General features: G+C 41.1%; 1 protein-coding gene across 1 annotated transcript in view; it reads left to right on the forward strand.

Annotated features, from left to right (window-relative positions):
• The window catches only part of LOC142108659 (sodium/glucose cotransporter 1-like), a 61,324-nt gene extending 54,353 nt beyond the window's left edge, over positions 1 to 6,971 (forward strand). The window contains exons 13-15 of the mRNA XM_075192477.1: positions 2,176 to 2,391; positions 4,304 to 4,409; positions 6,334 to 6,971. Coding sequence (XP_075048578.1) covers positions 2,176 to 2,391; positions 4,304 to 4,409; positions 6,334 to 6,545 — 534 coding nt within the window. The 3' untranslated portion in view covers positions 6,546 to 6,971. The remainder of the gene's footprint in view (positions 1 to 2,175; positions 2,392 to 4,303; positions 4,410 to 6,333) is intronic.
• Positions 6,972 to 20,865: the final 13,894 nt, after the last annotated feature.

Consider the following 20,865-nt stretch of genomic DNA (forward strand, 5'->3'; position numbering starts at 1 on the left):
CTTTCCAACTATCAGGGCAACCTGCTACAAAGTAGACATCATGATGGAGAAGTTAAGTCTAAAAACTGCAGGCATTTCATGGTTATTTTCCAGCTCAACAATACTCCAGCATTTATATATGTATTAATGTTAAACGTTACTTTACGTGCTCTGTAAAATATTGGTGCCACCTGCGTTTGGCATTTGGTGGAGTGTGAAGTAATTGTAGAGTATACTGATCACTGATCCTACATTTTTAGCTTTGACATATACCGTATTTCACCTTAATAAAAGGAATGCCTAACTACAGAATGATAAAAAATAAACTTGTCTTCCTGGAAAGGTCTTTTAAAATCTGGTGCCTCCTACTCATATTGGCAGATACCTTTTGGACTCTGATACACTAAATATATCATTCAGAAATGTTAGGAATGTATAAGGTAATTGAATGTTCAGTGTACAGAAGACATTAATGTAACTTTGTAGCGATGAATTGGCACTAGCAATTGAAAGGGACATAGGGGTATATTTACTAAACTGCGGGTTTGAAAAAGTGGAGATGTTGCCTATAGCAACCAATCAGATTCTAGTTATCATTTATTTAGTACATTCTATGAAATGACAGCTATAATCTGATAGGTTGTTATAGGCAACATCTCCACTTTTTCAAACCTGCAGTTTAGTAAATCTAGCCCATAGTCTATATATGTTTTCAGGAAGACTGGGAGTAGAGATGAGTGAAATTTCAAAACCGTACCACAAAGTATTTGCCTTGTCTCATGTCTGGCAGCAAATTTTTGCACATTTCTCTGGCGGCATTTGGCCCAGTCCTAGGCCAACCACACCCCAAAGCAGAATAAATTGACAATCTTGAACCAAGGTCTATTCTTTCCGCCAAGTCCACCCTGATGCCCCCCTCCCCCCACCCCCCAATACACTGCAGAACTTTGTATGAAGATCTCCCCTACTGTAGAGCGTACAGCTTACTATGGTGAAACTCCCCCAGCCCCACCCAACATACTGCAGAGCTTATTCCATTTGCTCCTCTGCATGTAGATATGTACCATAGTTAGGAAGAATGGAGAACATATATGATGTATTATCTGTAGCCCTGGCACCAACATTTTATACTTTCTTTGACTACAGTGTGATTGTTTCTATTATGGGAACAAGATCACTTGTGATGATGGGAAGTCTTGTAGTGTTATCAATGAAGCATTCATGTTGAATACTGAGGGCATTAAATGACACGAATACATAAAGTGGCTCATTTAGAGGTGGATGCATATGCGTACTGTAATAAAAACACATTTTAATATATTATTGTGTTGTGCACAAATAGTCACATACACAAGTGATAATAATATCTTATTTAATAAAAGCTAATGTCACATTTACCATATTGAAAAAAAAATGACAAAACACCTCCATATCTTTTATTTATCTCTTTAAAAATTAAATATGGAAATTACAATTAAGTAATTTGAATAGACCTCTGCCAATTAATTTAATTAAATGATCTAATATGGCTGTGGCGCTAATGTTTTCACTGCTATCAGTTGGAGAGGTCAATCCACAATCCACCAATAAGGCACATAGTACTGATGATAGTCATTATCATTACATATAAGTGTACCAGCCCTCCAGCACCTGCAAGACACAAGCCTTAGAGCAGTGGTTCCCAAACTGTGTGCCTAGGCTCCCTGGGGTGCCTCGGTGATCTCACAGGGGTGCCTAGGTCAGGGCCAGTGGTAAGCAAGATGGGGGACTACTTGGTAATTATTTTGGCTTAGGGGTGCCTTGAAAAAATTATGGAGACCCTAAGGGTGCCTTGAACTGAAAAAGTTTGGGATCCACTGCCTTAGAGGCATATCTCCGTATGTGTCCACATCTAATCAAGATGCATTTAGGTGAACACACCCTTACTGAACACTGTATACGTTTGCATGGTCCTTCCCTCCCCCATTCCTCCTCTCCAGACGTAAGGAAACGTAAGTTGCAGATACACCAAAATCTTGACAACACCTTTGCCTCAACCTTTGTTGGTGAAATTGCTTTCACCACTAAATGAGCTCCACAATGTTTAAAAGTATAGGCAGTACATATTGTGCCAGTGCTTTAGCTAGTGTTTATAGATAGGACTTAGATTGTAGAGGTAATAATTATTATCTGAATCCTTCATCTCTTCCGCTACAGGGAGCTTTCTGGGGATTAATTATTGGACTCCTCATCGGCCTTTCACGGATGATCGCAGAATTTGCTTATGGCACCGGAAGCTGTGTGAAGCCAAGCTCCTGCCCTACAATAATCTGCGGAGTGCACTATCTGTATTTTGCTATTATCCTGTTTACAGCAACTACCATCATTGTCTTGGCAGTGTCATTAATGACTAAACCAATCCCTGACAAGCACGTAAGTAAGAAGAAAAACATAATGAGCCTGATTCATTAAGGAAAGCGAAGCAAAAAAAATAAGTAACTTTGAACCTTGGAATAACCATGTTGCATTGGAGGGTGAGATTTAAAATGTGAGGACAGATTTATATTTGGGGTAGGGCATGTCCTAGATCAACTTTTAATGTCAGTGTAAAAATAAAGCTATCAAGTATTTGTGTCCTACATGAAACAGCAGCCAGTATTTTCCTTATGTGCAAAATAATAAACTCATTTGTACCCCTTGAATTGTAACATGGTTTTGCCAAGGTTCAAAGGTACTATTTTTTTGACTTACTTTCCTTAATGAATCAGATACAATATCTCAAGTCAATAGTCCATTATGAGTAGACAGGGACAGTGGTTATTGGTTATATCTGTTGGTTTAGAAACATTTAAACAGAACACAGCTCATGTCCTGCTTCTGCGGTACATTTCTATTTGCCTACAACAAGGTTTTAAATAAATAAGTAATGAAATCATAAATAACCATAAGTTAATGTTTACAAAATTCATTAGCTGTCTACACCGAGAACATGAAAACATTTGTACATATAATTAAGTTTATAGTTCTCTTCCCATAAACATATGTACATACCGTTGTCAAGTGTACAAAGTTTGCCATTAAAACATAAAATGATTATCTATTATATCAGAGCAATTTGCTGTTTTAAATCTGCAAATTTTCATATACAGTACTGGTCAATTAACCAAGACATGATCACTCAAGTTATTCACACTATGCAGATGTGATTGTCTGTCACTATTTTACCTAATAGGCCTGATATTGCAATGTGGGATGACCAACTAATCCTAACTTATTGATTCAAATTAGAATACATTAATTGCTCAAAATAGAGATCTTGGGTTATATTTACTAAACTGCGGGTTTGAAAAAGTGGAGATGTTGCCTATAGCAACCAATCAGATTCTAGCTATCATTTTGTAGAATGTACTAAATAAATGACAGCTAGAATCTGATTGGTTGCTATAGGCAACATCTCTACTTTTTCAAACCCGCCATTTAGTAAATATACCCCTTGGTTGGGGTGATCTTTTCAAGTGTGTGGGGCAGTCATCAGGCTACGCCCCAATAAATCCTGATTACAGTCCCAAATCATTTGGTCATGCCACCGCCTGTTTTTGAAAAGCAGGAGATGTGAGATTCAATCAGCACAAATAAGGCTACAGCCAGAGACACAGAGTTGTATACTGCCCAAAGCTTAAGGTAGTTGAAATCCGCTACTGAAAGTATGTAGTAAAGATTTTATGTGGGAGATTCAATTCAACGCTATTTATCTCCAGAACAGAACGCGGAGAGACTCCGAGGCGCTGTCCAGCAAGAAACCCTTGCTCATTTTTCCTCGCACCCCATAGAGATGAGCAGATAAATGAGCAGAGATTCTTTACCGTAATAGGTGGCAATGTGCGCAGCCGGACATCGCATTGAATTGAATCTCCCCCTGTATGTATTAACTGCTACATACTTAAATACATTTCCAGTTGGGTTGGGTACTAAAGTGCGAATAAGAAAATGCCAATAACACTGACAGCGACATGGTAATCGCAAAGCTGTAATTCACGATATCCTGGTAATCTCGACTGTTTGAAAAAGTGACCTCCAACAATTGCGACCCATCAACATTTCGGAACACAGGTAGACGTCACTTTCAAGGGCGGACACTATTATTTTGCAATTGTTGGAGGTCAGTATTTCAAACAGTCGGGATTAGCAGTATGTCGGGATGGGAGCTTCGCGATGACCATGTCAGGGTTTTGTTAATCGCTGTAATGACTCCCACCGTTCCCGTTCTATGTATGTACTCATGTTCACTTATACATACCATTTAATGCGACCAGAGTGACTAAACTGGATGAAATATTTTTGGCAGCTTTACCGCTTGTGTTGGACCTTGAGGAACAGTAAAGAGGAGAGAGAAGACCTTGATGCCAATGATTGGACTAATGAAGACACCGTGAGTGAAGACTATGACACAGGTTAGTTAAATCAGACTTTAGCTAGAGAAGTCCCATCAAAGCTGCGTGTGATATGCATTTCTGGGTATTATGGCACCAAAAACATCGCTGATTTTCACTCGCACCTCTCTAAGGTGTAAGCAAAACTCAGCAATGTTTTAGTATCCTAACTTCCCACAGAGTCTAATCACACAAGGCTCCACCTGGACTGCACTCAGAATTGAATCTTCCACTATTTCACTTAACAAAGACATTTGGGGGTCTATTATTATCGTTTATTTGTAGGGCGCCACAAGGTTTCTGCAGCGCCGCAGCGTCTATGCATCAACTAGGTGCGGTACAGCTAAATATGCATCACTGCACATCGCTGTGATGCATATTTATGTACCACTGCAATGCACCATGTCGGGGCTACTCTGGGAGCCTCGGCGAAATGACCCCTCTTTTGTGATCCAATTTCTCTACTTACCGGCAGCGCTACAGGAAGAAGTGCTGTGACAGGAACAATTGCTGTATCGGAATCTGCGAAGCCGAACAGGCTTCAGCAGAATCCCATAGGAAATGACAGGTAACGCCATCCTGAGATGGAGTTACCTGTCCGTGCAATGCGAAGCTTAGCAAAGCTTGATGCATTGCTGAACATCACAGCCCCCATAGTAATCTATGAGGTCTGCGATGCTGCACAGTGTTAGCTTAAACGGAGGAGATTTCTATGAAATTACCTTGATGCATAGACCCCTTGGTATAACATATGGTAAAATATATTCTGCGTTTCAAAGGGTCATTTACAAAGCTGGAAAAATGCACATGTGCAACACAACTGCCTGTTTGTATGGGTAAAAACGTGGCTTAGTGCATGAAGATGGTGGTGATCAGTGGGCGAATTTAACTCTTTCCAATGAAAGGTAGTAGGCCGGTTGTGGTGTTTACTGATAAATGCCCAGTAACATCCCTTGTTACGCTCCCAAATGCAAAAGCTAGATTTTGTTTTGGGAGATATAAATGACATTCTACCAGAGAAGAAAGTGCATCTAAGGTGATGGTCCAGAACTAGTGAGTGTCCACACAATCTTTTTACCCCTTAAAACGGATTGATCTTTACATGTCCTCAGAGGTGCTGGAGATCGGAAGATAGCCAATATTTACAATAGGAAGCTTTTTGTCACATCTGGGTGCACTTTATGCGGTATAGTATAGGTGCACAAATACCCATAAAAACATTCAAATGTACAAAATTGACACATGAAATGAAGACAGCCATAATGTCACTGTACTATCATCCGTTATTAAGATATTAAATGTGATCTAAAGGTGATAGTCTGGACTTTGGAGTGATGGTTTTACTTTTGCACACATCATCACCATTTATTTATATAGCACTACTGATTCCGCAGCGCTGTACAGAGAACTCATTCACATCACTCCCTGCCCCATTGGAGCTTACAGTCTAAATTCCCTAACACACACACAGACAGACAGACAGAGAGAGAGTAGGGTCAATTTTGATAGCGGCCAATTAACCTACTAGTATGTTTTTGGAGTGTGGGAGGAAACCGGAGCACCCAGAGGAAACCCACGCAAACACGGGGAGAACATACAAACTCCACACAGATAAGGCCATGCTTGGGAATTGAACTCATGACCCCAGTGTTGTGGGGCAGAAGTGCTAACCACTTAGCCACCGTGCTGCACACAGCCATTCTGAACCGGATTCCTGCAAACAGTTGCTCATAGAGGAACAGAATATAGTTCCACACCTATGTATGCGCATAGCAGTTAAATAGGTGCTTGTTACCTTATGCCCTGCAAATCAATGAAGACAAATGGTGACACATACATAGAGATATTGTAGTGGTTTGGAATTGAATAGAAGTGTTCCATGATAGAATGTATAACGCTCAGTGAAAGCTAAAACCTAAAACTTACATTTTTATACTTAATGCAGAGAAGAAAAAGCTGAGTTGCTGGAAGAAATCATACAACTGGTTCTGTGGTTTCGATGACCAGAAAGCTCCCAAACTGAGTGAGGAGGAAAAGGCCGCCATGGAAAGAAAGCTGACCGACACCTCAGAAGCGCCTCTCTGGAGGAATGTGGTCAATATCAATGGCATCATCCTACTGGCCGTGGCTGTGTTCTGCCACGGCTACTTTGCATAGATGTTATGCTGTATTAACAGACTTTGTTCCATCCAACCACCTCCAAATCAGATCAAGGATGAAAGGTAGGAGGTGCAAGATGTGACTCTTGTTCATGTGGTAACCACTTTGTAAAAAGGAAGGAAGTGGATATAAATGTGATTTACAGGGAAAATCTACCCTGCGGGTAAAAAATTTAGTCCACGCAGACCCTGCAAGACATATCCATCTCACTTATATGTAGAGCAGCAGAGCCTCAGGTTTGTGCAGGTAATGAACCACCCTCATGTACTAATGAGCTGCCATATATGGCTGGTGCAGACTGAATTGTCATTAATGACTGGTATCCTTTGCTGTAATGAAGCTCTAACTGAGCCAATGTATATTATAAGCATTCAAATATTCATACAGTAGCTGGGATTAATGGATGTAATTATTTCCCTTGTATTTTGGTTAGAACATTTATTGTATTTAAATAAAGAAATGAAAATGATCCTAAACAGCGTTCTTGTTTTCTTTTTAAATACATTGCTAAAGCAGAAATCGTAGCACCACTTGGTCTCGCTAACCCATGTGCCCATCACATGGGCTTCATTATAGCATAGGATGGATCTTGGTGTCTCAGACAATGTCTAGATGGGCACCAAGGGTGACAGCGTGCATGGTTGTTGGGTTTGGCTAGGTGCTCCACATGTTTTATTAATTTATGTTATGTTTGAAAACTAATGGAGAAAGCAATGTACAAAGCACAGACGTATATTTCTTAAATCCTATCAACATTACAGTATTTATTAAAGCAAATGATTTAAAAAAAATACAAAAAAACAATAAGCAATCGCTGATCTTTATTTTGATGCTACTGTAATGCATAGTTGCCTACTCACCCGGAATGTCCGGGAGACTCTTGAATGTCTGGGAGTTCTCCCGGACTCTTGGGAGAGAGGGGCAACCACCCGAATCCTGCCACTTCCTTAGTGAATTCAGTGGGGGGGCGGACCTTAGTGATGCGATTCACAGAGAATCCCGTCATCCTGGCCCCGCCACCTGCTGCAATAGGTCGAAAAATATGGCATTGTGCAGAGGCGGCGGGGCCTAATGACGCGATTCCGGTGGCCATGCCCCCAGACCACATCACTGAGATCTCCTCTCCATGAGGAGGGCATCTCAAAAGTAGACAAGTATGCTTTAATGTAGTGTAATTTAGCAGGCATTTGTACAAACCTGTTGTTATACATAGACATAATGGGACTGATTTAGGGTTAGAAGTTAAAAAGTACAATTTGACATTTTTGCAAAACCATGTTGCACTGTGGGGGGTGGGTAGGTTTCAACTGAGTGGACAGCTTTAGAGTTTTGACGGTACTGTGTCCTAGCTCATCTCAAAATCGCAGTGTAACAATAAACCTGCCCAGTGTTTGTGTGCTACATGTAAAAGCTCGCAGAATTTTCCCTGCATGTAGAAAAAACAAAACCAACATTTCAAATTGAACCCCTTGTATTGCAACATGGTTTGTCCGGGTGAAAATTTGGACCTTATAGCTGGATTTGCACCCAATTCTTATAGCCAATAATGTCACAACACTAATTCTAAATTTGAGGCAAAATAATGCAAGATAAATACCACCCTGTTAAAGACTAGTAACATCCACAAATGTGTGTAAATGTTACCATACCGTGGTAGAACTTTGATAGCTAATATTATACATATATTTACTGTGCTGCTGAATGCAAACAATTCTTTTCTGTATTACCCAGTTTTGCCTGGTGTTGACTGCATTGTAATTCAGTGGGATTACAGACAGGAAGTCTGTTGTATAGGTCAATATTTCCCCTAACAGTCTAAACTTTATCAAAAGTACCTTCAGTTCTGATAAGCTCCTGAGACTTTCAGTACATATTTGTTAATGTTATTAGCAGCTATTTTACATAAACCAACTTGTATTTCTGGGTTAGTGATCCTTTAAGCTGTTTCTAATGTTGAAAGCTGTCTCAAAAAGATAAGAGATATACTATGTATATTTAGTAAAGAATAAACATTTAAATTATTACAGATGTATTATTTACCTTACAGACACTTTGGTGTATATTAGTAGTGAGCTTATTTGTATCTTTCCCTGAGAACTTTGTTGTATTTATTTTTCAGAATAAATGAATATTGCCCATATCAGCTGCAGAGGTTGTAGCAAAAAGAAGTTTACTGCTTACATTTTCAGTTACAGCAGATAGTGCAGTACACAGCAGTTTCAATACTACCTGTAACCCATGATTTGTGGTAGAGAGAATGCATGCAATGAATGAATGCAGGCTATTCTATGAATTCTGACAATGGTGGGTGTGTCTAAACAAAACGATGTCATCACAGAGGTCACATGAGCACTTACAAAGCAGTTGATGAATCACCAACACGGATCTCAGTGGCAGAACTACTACTGAGGCAGGTGCAGTGCACTGGGCCCATGGAGATAATGGGGCCCGCTGTATAGCAGGTGCAGAGGGTTGGGGGCCCTGGTTTCCTCCTTCCCACTTCCCTGCACAGGGGCCCAAAGCTCATTAGCTCCGCATCTGACTGATCTACATTCTAAAAGGTTTAATAGTCCGTATCATTAAATAGACTTTTTTTTAATAACAATTCCCTAATAAAAATAAACAATATGCATAATAAAAATATTAATAATATTATATTAGCGCAAATCAGGTTGCACTCTACAAATTATATTATTAATATAAATCCGACTTTAACAACTTCATTCATTGCCACCAACAGTCTACGGCAGCTTTATAGTTTTTGCTTTATTCACTTCAATTTTAATTAATTAATCATAAAAATTATATAATTATTTTTGTTGATTTATTTCACGTAAGCCAGTATTTACAAAACCAAGTTTGTGAGTATGTGAAATCAGAGATTTTACAGCAATGGCTAAAGGCCAGATTGATGCTATGGTCACTGGAGTGACTCGGTGAGGAGGTCCATTGAGAGATGCCAAAAAACGAGAGAGTAAGAGTAGTTTAGAGGTAATGGGGTCAGTGGAGACATCAATTGGGGTGTTAAAAACAACCATGATAAGGGGTCAACAGAGAGAAAATGGGGGAGTTAGACAGCAAAATTATCTAGGAACTGGAAAATGGGACCAGGGGGGCGATAGATAGCCAAAACATGAAGGTGAACAGGGTGGAAAAGGCAAATGTTGTAGACCTCAAAAGAGAACGTTAGGGAGGGCTCGGGAAGTATGATCTGGAAGGTCCAGCAGAGGGAAAAAAGGACACCCACATACTGCCACTTGGCCGACCACAAGGTCTATGTACCATGTACTTTGTTAACGTGGATAATAAACTAGCTCATATGAGCTTATAAAAAGACTACCTTGTCTGTTGTCACCTGAACTGACAAAAATTTGGAGTGTATGTAAAATGCGGGCTTGAGGTGCCCGGTAAGCAGTTTGGAGCATCACCATTTCTACAAAATATATGGAGGATACCAGGGGCGCATGCACGATTGTCAGGGGGGGTTTCCCTCCACCCCTGACCCCCCCCAAAAAAAACAAAAACACGAGAGAGAGGGGCGCATGCGCAGCAGCTCTGTTTCGGCAGCGCTGTCTTATACAGCAGCCGCGGCGCTGTTAAAGAAGCGTCCGCGGCGGTGCTGTATACAATACAGCACCGCCGCGGACGCTTGTTTGACAGCGCCGCGGACGCTTGTTTGACAGCGCCGCGGCTGCTGTATAGGACAGTGAAGCTATGGTGGCCACTTAGTTAGTGCAGGGGGGGTTTCTGGAGACTCAGAAACCCCCCTGCGTGCGCCACTGGATACAGACCCTATATCGGTATTTATTGTAATCACACAAGTGGACAAGTTACTGCCTCTCACAAGATCAGCACACTCACATCCTGAATATTTTATGCTGCTGAGAATATATTAATGATCAGATTAACTACAGGATGTTGTAGCCCCACCAACTTCAATATTGGGAAAACACAGAAAAGCTGGAGAAGGAGAATAAAATATCAGATGATCTGACTAAACCACACCTTAAATAGAAAGAACAGAGACACGGAAATAAGAAAACAATATAGAAATTGATAGGTGCATGATAAAGTTCAATGAAGATTATAGTTGTCATGATGTCTTGGCAATCATGTGACAAGGGGGCTCATCCCGAGTTGACAAACACCTAATTGATTAGCGTAAAATCTGCAAATTGGTGCTGTGCATGGCCGGAAAAAAAAGCGTCATCCATATGCAGATTAGTCACACCTGACACTTGCAACTCCTATGCTTGGAGAAGCGGAACTGGGACAGGAAGGGTCATACAAACATAAGGACAGTAAGGGTGTGTTTGCGCAATTGTAACTGAGGCAGACACACTCAGAAATGAAGACACACCTGACAGTAGTCATATCACTTGCGGGTGACAGAGAGCTGGTGCAGATACACACTGATGATGATGACGGTCCCCGACACTAGCTAGCTCCCGTCCGATTGCCTGATTGACCTCTGAAGCTGAAAGGTGCTTTTTTTCTTTGATTGTGGGCATATTTTAGTATTAATGTTTGCTATTTTCATTTATACACACACAAGGGTAGATTATAACTACTGTATTATAGAGTTTTTAAATTTAAACTAGAGATGAGTGGTTCGAATTCGGAGAAATCCAACAGATTCAAGATTCAGGGTTCCGAGTGAAACTGTGTCATGACTTTCTCGCGTCAAAACTGGATCTGAAAACGTAGCATTTCTGGAAATATGATGGATCTTGCGAGTTTTGGATCAATATCTTTTATATATAGCCCTCCCTCGTGTTCTTATCTGCCAGTTTACAACAGACAGCGTGTAGGGAGGATGTCAGCTGCAGTGCTCTACTGTGAAAATCACATTTAAACTAGACTACAGTGTTAGATAGGGTGCAAGGGACAGAGGAAAGGATAGAATAGCTGTGATTGATTATAATTTATTTTAATGCAGCTTAGTTTTCCAGAGATCGGTGAAGTCGAATACTTTACAGATCAATGTTTCCATATAGATGTCACGAATCAATGCAGGAATACAGCTAAGAGCCACGAATATTGTGAAAACACTATGTTTATTTGCAGAAATGTACAAATAGCAGCTAATCATGAGTTTGTAGTAAATACCAGGTGCAAGGCTGATGCAGGAAGCAGGAGGTAATATGAATCTGCAGAAACCACCAGGTACACAGCTAATGCAGGGAAGCAGGAGGTATGGACAGATCCCAAGCAGCAAGTAACCAGAAGCATATCAGAAGGCAGGAACAACAAGTAACAACAGGATGTGACAACAATAACCAGCAATGAATGCAGGGAGAGACAAGTATAAGAAGGACACACCCAGGTGCAAGGAATAATTAGTGAACAGGAAGGTTAACTCCTAAAGCACAAGAAGCAGACACAATTGCAGCACCTCTGGCGATCAGAGGTACTGCTGCTAACACATAAAATAAAACACAAATAATAAAGTCCAAAACTCCAGGAGACAGGAACTGCCAATACAAAGCAGCAAGCTGTAAGCAGATCGTTACAATAGAGTACTATATGAGTTAGACATCATTCTAAACTAACTAGTATTTAGTGGAGAAAAACAGTGTGTTTTTGCTGTATGACTAATAGAAGCAGAAACCAAAAAATAATTAGATTTATTTATATTAAAATTTTAAGTTTTTCTAGTGAAAATAATGTTGTGTGGGGCAGTGAAATCTGTACTAAGTGGAAAAAAATGGGTGTTTGTGTATAAGGGTCAGCAGCAGACCCCCTCCAAAAAACTAAACTTCAGAGACTTCTAAACTTTTTTGCTTTCTGCAATATAATGTCAAAAGTGACAATGATATTAAATGGGGGAAAAATGGTGATTGTGTGTAAGGCTTTTTTTCTGGGCATTTTCAACATTCAGAGACCGCATGTAGTATATTGCAGCGGCTGTAAAAAGAAATATCATCTGCCATGCCACCAACTAAAGCAAATCCATTAAATAAATTAAACAAAAAATACTGTAGTGCAAGGATTGCAAGGTATAAGAGATAAAAATATTGAAACACTATGCACACACTGAATTTGGAATGTTAGTGTTAGCCGCGGCGGCTGCGGGCACCGCCGCGACTCCTACCTGCCTCTTGTGAGCGTCCCGGTCGTCGCTATGATGACCGGGACGTCACTTCCAGTCCCGATGTCCCGGTTGCAGCGCCCGGCCAGCTGTCAGATAGCCGGGCGCGTGCGCACAGGGTTTGTATGAGCTCAGCCAATAGTGGCTGATTAAGGGGGATCTTGTGACCTTTTTACTGGCTGTATGCCAGTAATTTATTATGCAGCCATCTGGCTGATTACTACTGCTGGGTACATTTAGCTTCATTGGCTACTAGCAATCTAATCAATTAGGTACTCCTGTGGATGCTTCTTGGGCTCTGTTCTGATTGGCTCTTTGTACTATTTAAGGCAGTGAGGACTGAGCCTCACTACCGGTTATAGCGTTCTGTTCCAGTACTGCTGCCTGCTCCTGTTCCTGTCTTTGGTGTTGAAACCTGTGATTGATTACCCGTGTATGACCTTTGTCTGTTCCTGGATGGCCTAGTGATCCTGATCTATTGCCAATACCCAGATTCTGAACCTCTGCTAGTGACCCTGACTTATTGCCTGTCCCTGGATCCTGAACCTGTGCCTGTGACCTTGACCCTTCTGCCTGTACCTGACATACCCTCTGGTGCTCTGTCCAGTCCACTGATCTCTGACCTGCCGCTACTCCGTGTGCTACCTCCTGTACCTGTGCGCTGCCGTGTTAGCATAAACTCGTACTACTCTGAGCATAAGACCTGGGGGCATCCGAGTACCTGTGAGCACAACCAGTCTCTACGGGAAAGGCGGCTGCTAAAGGTGAAGAAGTCTTCTACCTGTTCTATGAGTTTATGCTGCACTGGTGGCCATAACAGTTAGCATGCATCATGGAGAGTGAAGAAGCAGTAACAATAAGTTGTCATTAGATGGACAGAGGCATCAGTAGATATTTATACAAGTAGACACCCAATTGTAAAGTAGCTTAAAATTTGCTGCCGCTTTATAAATAATATTTATGATAAATGAAGGTGGGCTGTATTCATAATAATGTTGAAAGACTACGCACTTCTCATGAGGCAGAGCATTCAATGGTAGCGAAGAGCTACCTTATTTTACTTAAAAGTGATTGCTTACACTACGAGTAAGGAAGATCTGACTGAATAGTAATATGTGCTGTAATGCTGCCCTTGTGAATCAAACAAAAGGACATGTATATATTTGCCAGTTACCATGTATAATTATCTATAGCCTATATATTTCTAGTGAAGGGTTGTTATTTGTTAATAGCAGATTTTTTGGTGAGAATCTTGTTCATGTTTAGTAACTAATGTCCAGATGGAAATTAAAAATGTCAATCTCGATTCCTCCATTTGGCTAAGCTCAAGTGAAGTATCTGACCTAGTATGATTGGTTCGGATACCCTGAAATAGTGGGTCTCCTTGATCTGATGCCGCATGGCCGGTAGTGTTTGGAGCCCGAGGTGCCTGTGCAAAAATTTCAATTTGTTTGCTCGAACAGGGTTTGGGTATATACTCTTTATGGGCTACCCTCTCCCCTTGTTGTCAGAGGCCCCTTCATTATGGTGAGGGCTGAAGAACTAGTCCTCCAGGGGAAGCTTTGGTCAAGGCCGGGGTAAAGGGGACTGCCTGAGACTTGTGCCGAAGGTGGTAGCGAAGACCCATGTATATAAAGAGATCTGAAGGTAGAGAAGGAAGGAAGAGGTTAGAGAACCGTATAGACCGGTTAATTAGTTTTTAAATTGAATCGGAGAAAGCAAATGCAACAATGGAAGATTTACAAAATCCTTCATTAAGACAGCTCGCTGCAATGTGGTGCATGTGTTATTGTTGCTGTGCTGGACATATCTTGAAATGCATCTGGATCAGCACATGGGCATAAATACACTATTTTCACGTGTGGTTATACAGGTTATTTTTTTCACCTATAAGCATCAACCCCAAGGTATCTTACCTCATGTGCATCATCTTTTGTCTTCTGTCTTCTTTTAGTGGTGATGGGAATAACTGTAGGTGGATGTTGTAAGAGGCATTATGTATGGAGGGGAATAGTGGAGGACAGTGGGACAGGCAATCTCATTCTTGATACTGTAGGTTTTGTTGCTGTCTTACTGTTAAACTGTGCTAAACTCTTCTAGTCCTAGTACTTGAAGATGTTAAACTATATTGGACCCCTGTCCTAGAGTAATAACAGGTTGCAGTCCTAGAATGTGTTGCATGTGCACAGGCCCGGCGCTCCCATTAGGCAAGGTTAGGCACTTGCCTAGGGCGCCGGGCTCTGGAGGGCGCCACAGAACTGGAAATTAATTTTAATACTGTGCGGCAACCGCTGACCATACCTGTCACGGCCGCCGCACAGCATTCAGATGCATGGGGAGGGGGGGAAGAGGCTATTGCTCACCACCGCCGCCTCTCTGTTCTGTCTCCTCCCCTCCACTCACTAGTGTCAGTGAGTGGAGGGGAGGAGACGGAGCAGAGAGGCGGCGGTGGTGAGACAAGGTAAGAAAAGACGGGGTGAGGGGGGAGGAGGGAGGAGGAAGGAGGGCGCCGATTTTTGCAGGGGGGGGGGGAGAGGAGAGGGCGCTGATTTTGCCTAGGGCACCATGGACCCTAGCACCGGCCCTGCATGTGCAGAAATTACTCTCGTAATCTGAAACCCATGTTTAAAGTAAAGTTGCCTGTTCCACCAGCAAAACTACCAACCATCCACCCATTTGCAGGATGACCAAGTAAGACTCAATAACAGTGAGAAATAGTTCAGAACAATTCCTATACCAGAGATAACGGATACCAAAATAAAATAAAAGGGTGTAGAAGCTGACAAATCAGCTGTGGTCAACATGTAGGAGAACAGCTTTCTAATAGCAAAGGAGCGAGGGAGAGAAGGGGAGAGAAAGCATGATGATTCTTTAAACCATTTTTTTTTATTATTATAAGCTAAATCTATATGTTCAATAATTATTTCCAGGTAGATTTACAATTAGACTCACTTCTGCAATTTCACCACAAATTTAAATAAAACCATAAAATAAATCATCAGAACTGCTAACCTGCTTCTGGGGGGTATATTTACTAAACTGCAGGTTTGAAAAAGTGGAGATGCTGCCTATAGCAACCAATCAGATTCTAGTTCTATAAAATGACAGATAGAATCTGATTGGTTGTTATAGGCAACATCTCCCCTTTTTCAAACCCGCAGCTTGATAAATTTACTCCCTGGAATTTAAAACCCCCTATACAGAAAACCTCCTCCACCGATCCCTAACAAGAAGAACTGCATGGGTCCAGTGTCTGCGACTTTGTCAGATACTGTTCATCTATCATTGAACGGATCAGCATGCAGGGGCATTAAATATGGATTATTCATTTCTTTGATCATTACAAGGACCACTCACATGGTCATTACGTCAACACAGAAAGAATGCTTCCTACTGATGGAGCATACATGCATCTTGTACTATTTGCTTTTTATATATCAAAGTGCTATTGAGTGTTGCGTGGTCATGTGAATGTTATTTGTGATCCATATTGGGACAGATATGTTTGTTTTATGAAATGCCTTTACTTGGGGAATATGATGTCTTCTCATAGATATAAATAGCAAAGTGGCACAAAAGCAAATGTAGCGATTCCTTCCTTCAAATGTGGTGTACAATATATGAACACTCAAATGTGTAAAAAGATCAGAGCCGGACAAATACCTGTCATCAAGGTGGATAGGAAATGTGCCCTGGTGACCAGAGAGCCTTGTATGCCCGACCCTCCCTCCATAGTTCTCTCCACACCTAATGTTGGCTGTCCATTGTTCAGTCTAGGTTTCTGGCATTTATAATTCCCATGCAGTTCTATAATATAGAACAGGGGTCAGGGAACATTTTTACCTTTTACCCCAAAATATATTTAGATACACCGACGTTACCCCCTTGATTTGAAAGGAAGGAAATCATATATTATTAATTATTGGAATTCAAAATTTTATTGAATCTATTCAAAATTTCTTTGAAAGCTTCAACTTCAAAACTTCAGGTTTTGGAGAAATAATGTTGCTTCATTTTTGATACAAGAGCATCAATATTGGGGCATTTTGATGTCAGAGCAATTTGTATACAGTCTTCAGCATCCAATCGATATCTCGGCTTTGTTTTTATGTTCGTTAGAGTGGAAAATCCTTGTTTGCAAAGGTAGGTTGTTGCAAAAGGCAGCAACTTTTTTACTGCCTCCTCATGTGCAATTTTGATGCCTTTGCAGCTGTTGACATCCAAAAATATTACAGATCTGCTTTATTTTCAAATGCAACACGTGCTTCATTATTGCATCGAAGCTCAAGAAGTGCCTCTGCCAACCCTTGAGGCTCTTCTGGTACAACAGCAATTTCACATTTAAAGGGGTCTATAATTCAACTGACAGCATGTGAATTGGCAGAATTACCCCCAGGGATTTCATTTTTACCCCATTTGGGGTAATTTACCCCTGTTCCCTGACCACTGATATACAATAATATATAATATATGCAGCCGGAGCCACATTTCTACTTTAGTCAGAAACTCCCGTAATGTCATAATAAGATTTGCTATAACAGGACGGTGTTATACAATGCTGTGCTGGGGTCATATAATAATGTATACAGACAGCTGCAGTGGTGGGTGATGTTTAATAGATTTATGTGTGAGGAACACATGTTTTATTCAGGGCTGGTACAATGTATGGTGGAATATGCTGATATATGTGGAGCACAAGCTGGTACATTTTGTGTATGGGCACATGGCTAGTACAATGTCTGGTGGCGCAGACTAGTTTATTATGCATGTGGGCACATAGCTGGCACCGTGTTTGAGGGCACATGGCCCTCAAACATGGATGTGTGGGCATATGGCTGATATAAGTTATAAGCTGGTCATTATTATATAACACCCTCTGACTCTGGTACTCTGAGAGGTGTTATGGAATATGTATTGTGGGTGTGTGCGTCTTCTCACTTACTTCTTCTATCACTAGTGCAACGCTTTATCTGTGACTTGTGGGGGATGTGGATAGAGACGTCTTCCAGCATGGGACAACTCGGGAGACCCCTTGTTCCTTGTGGAGTCACCTCAAGGACAGCACAGAGGTCATGTTAAAAGAATAAAAACACCTTGGTATAATTATTTGAAAGGTGGGAGGGAATAAATTAGATAGTGGAAGCAAGTATCAAAAGAATGATCACAGCATATAAATTATAAACAGTTCAAATAAACACTGGCATCAGTATAAAACAGTAGAATAAAAACAATATGTATCTGTATGGTTGAGTAGATAGATGAACAGTTTAAACATACAATGGAATACGTTTTTGTATAACTGTGGATTCCAACACCTACACACCACATGACTCAAGCGCCCAACCTCACACCACAATCCTATTGCTAAATAAGCATATATATAAACTAGACAATGGTGGAGTGCTGCCATGTAGTGATCCCGTTGGTGCACTTAACGTGGGTAACCTGAGTTACATGTGATTCACAGAATGTAAATGAAACTGTGACCGGATGGGTGGCTCCAATAATGGCAGGCAAGTTGTCGCAATGTCATGAACATTAGTCACTGATGTCCCTTTAAATAACTATGTATGTAAAACATAAGTATGTAAAATAAGTGTCTATATAGCTTAGTCTCTGATGTATGAAACCAAGAAATATATTACACTAGTGATCGGTCATCGCCGATTATGCAGCAGATTGGGTAGTGACTGCCATTGTCTCTTGATGGTAGTCCTCTCTGCTCACTCACAATTCACTGAGGTCAGGAGACTCCCTCTCTGATGATGGACTCACTTGAAATGCCTACAAAAGCAGGTACTCCCAAGGTTCTCCTCAGTTAACAGTGAGTAATTCTCTCCCCACTGTCAGGGCATAAGCATGGCAGGCATCTCCTGAGGGCTCTCTCTCTATCTTACAGGCAATCTCCTCCCAGTAATGCCAGCTCCCCACAGCACAACACTCCTTCCCTGGTGCTGATCTTCAAGGATCTCCTGCACAGGGTGCTCCCTCCTTGCACTGGGCCACCCCCGACTCCTCTCCTCTCCCTGTCCATGGGTCTCTGGTGTTGAAGGGGACTGCGGGCACTCTCCAGCTTCTCTCACTGCTCGCCCCCTTTCTCTGGCTCCAACAGCCCTTTTTGGCACCTTCCAGGATCCTCCAATGTGCCTCTTGGCTTCTTACTACCAGCGGCAAGTGCTGCAGATAGGTGTAATATGGGTTGCGGCTGCTGATGCACCATTGAATAAGATCATACCCTTTTGACGTTTTGATCCCTGAGCCACTTAGTTATCACTTTTGCCTTATGTCAACGTTCTCCATCATGCTGGATAAGGCATTGTTCATCACCAAACTGTTCTTGGATGGTTGGGAGAAGTTGCTCTTGGAGGATGTCTTGGTACCATTCTTTATTCATGGCTGTGTTCTTAGGCAAAATTGTGAGTGAGCCCACTCCCTTGGCTGAGAAGCATCCCCACACGTTACTGTTGGCATGACACAGGACTGATGGTAGCGCTCACCTTTCCTTCTCTGGACAAGCACTTTTCCAGATGTCCCAAACAAACTGAAAGGGAATTCATCAGAGAAAATGACTTTATCCCAGTCCTCAGCAGTCCAATCCCTGTACCTTTTACAGAATATCAGTCTGTCCCTCATGTTTTATCTGGAGCGAAGTGGCTTCTTTGCTGGCCTTCTTGACACCAGGCCATCCTCCAAAAGTCTTCGCCTCACTGTACGTGCAGATGCACTCACACCTGTCTGCTGCCATTCCGGAGCAATCTCTGCACTGGTGGTGCCCGAATCCCGCAGTTGAACCAATTTTAGGAGATGGTCCTGGCGCTTGCTGGATGTTCTTGGGTGCACTGAAGCCTTCTTCACAACTATTGAACCTCTTTCCTTGAAGTTCTTGATGATCCGATAAATGGTTGATTTAGGTGCAGTCTTACTAGCAGTAATATCCTTGCCTGTGAAGCCCTTTTTGTGCAAAGCAATGATGACTGCCCATGTTTTCTTGCAGATAACCATGGTTAACAGAGGAAGAACAATGATTTCAAGCACCACCCTCTTTTAAAGCTTCCAGTCTGTTATTCTAACTCAATCAGCATGACAGAGTGATCTCCAGCCTTGTTCTCGTCAACATTCTCACCTGTATTAACGAGAGAATCACTGACCTGATGTCAGCTTGTCCTTTAGTGGCAGGACTGAAATATAGGAGAAATGTTGTTTTTGGGATAAAGTTCATTGTCATGGCAAAGAGGGACTTTTAAATTAATTGCAATTCATCTGATCACTCTTCATGACATTCTGGAGTATATGCAAATTGCCACAAAGAAAACTGAGGAAGTAGAATTTGTGAAAAATAATATTTGTGTCATTCTCAAAACTTTTGGCCATGACTGTACAGTCACATTGTTTTACACTGAACAAACAGAGAGTCATACCCATTATTCGACAAGGCAACTACATCAAATTATGATCATGGAATTGATCTGCTTGTGCTTATCATACAAAAAAAATACTTACAAGACTTATTTATGTGATAAGGTTGTAATTGACGTACTTTATTTCTTCAAAGTCAACCGCTGCGATTACTGGAGAAAACTGTTATAAAAGTAAATCACAAACCTCTAGGTAGGTTAAATATCAGGAAGTTTTCATCAGATATTTCAGTCATTACAAGACTATAACAAAACATATAAGGCCTTATTCATTAAGAAGAGCAAGGCAAAAAAAGGAGTACATTTTCTCTTGGACAAACCATGTTACAATGCAAGGGGTGTAAATTAGTTTATTATTTTACACATAAGGAAAATACTGGCTGTTTTTTCATGTAGCACACAGATACTTATTTTTACACTGAAATGTAAAGTTGATCTAGGACATGCCCAACTACAAATCTGTCCCTACATTTTAAAATTACCTCCCCTCCAATGCAAAATGGTTTGGCCAGTGTGCAAAGTTACTCCTTTTTGTGCTTTACTTTCCTTGATGAATCAGGCCCATACTGTTTAGCTTTTAGATACGTATGACTTTTAACAGACACCTGGGGGTATTCTCTGCGCTTTGCCGTAATTTTTTTTAAAACACCAATTATATCAATGACAAAAGCAATAAAATTGCCATTTAATAAAATTGCCATTTTAAAATAATATACTCCATAGGCTTGATAATTACTATTACTCATAGCATGTTACACAACTAATGATGTAAAAATGCTGACACACTAAAAAAAATATTAGGAATCACAAA

This window comes from Mixophyes fleayi, chromosome 1 (assembly GCF_038048845.1).
Source record: "Mixophyes fleayi isolate aMixFle1 chromosome 1, aMixFle1.hap1, whole genome shotgun sequence".
Lineage (NCBI taxonomy): Eukaryota > Metazoa > Chordata > Amphibia > Anura > Limnodynastidae > Mixophyes > Mixophyes fleayi.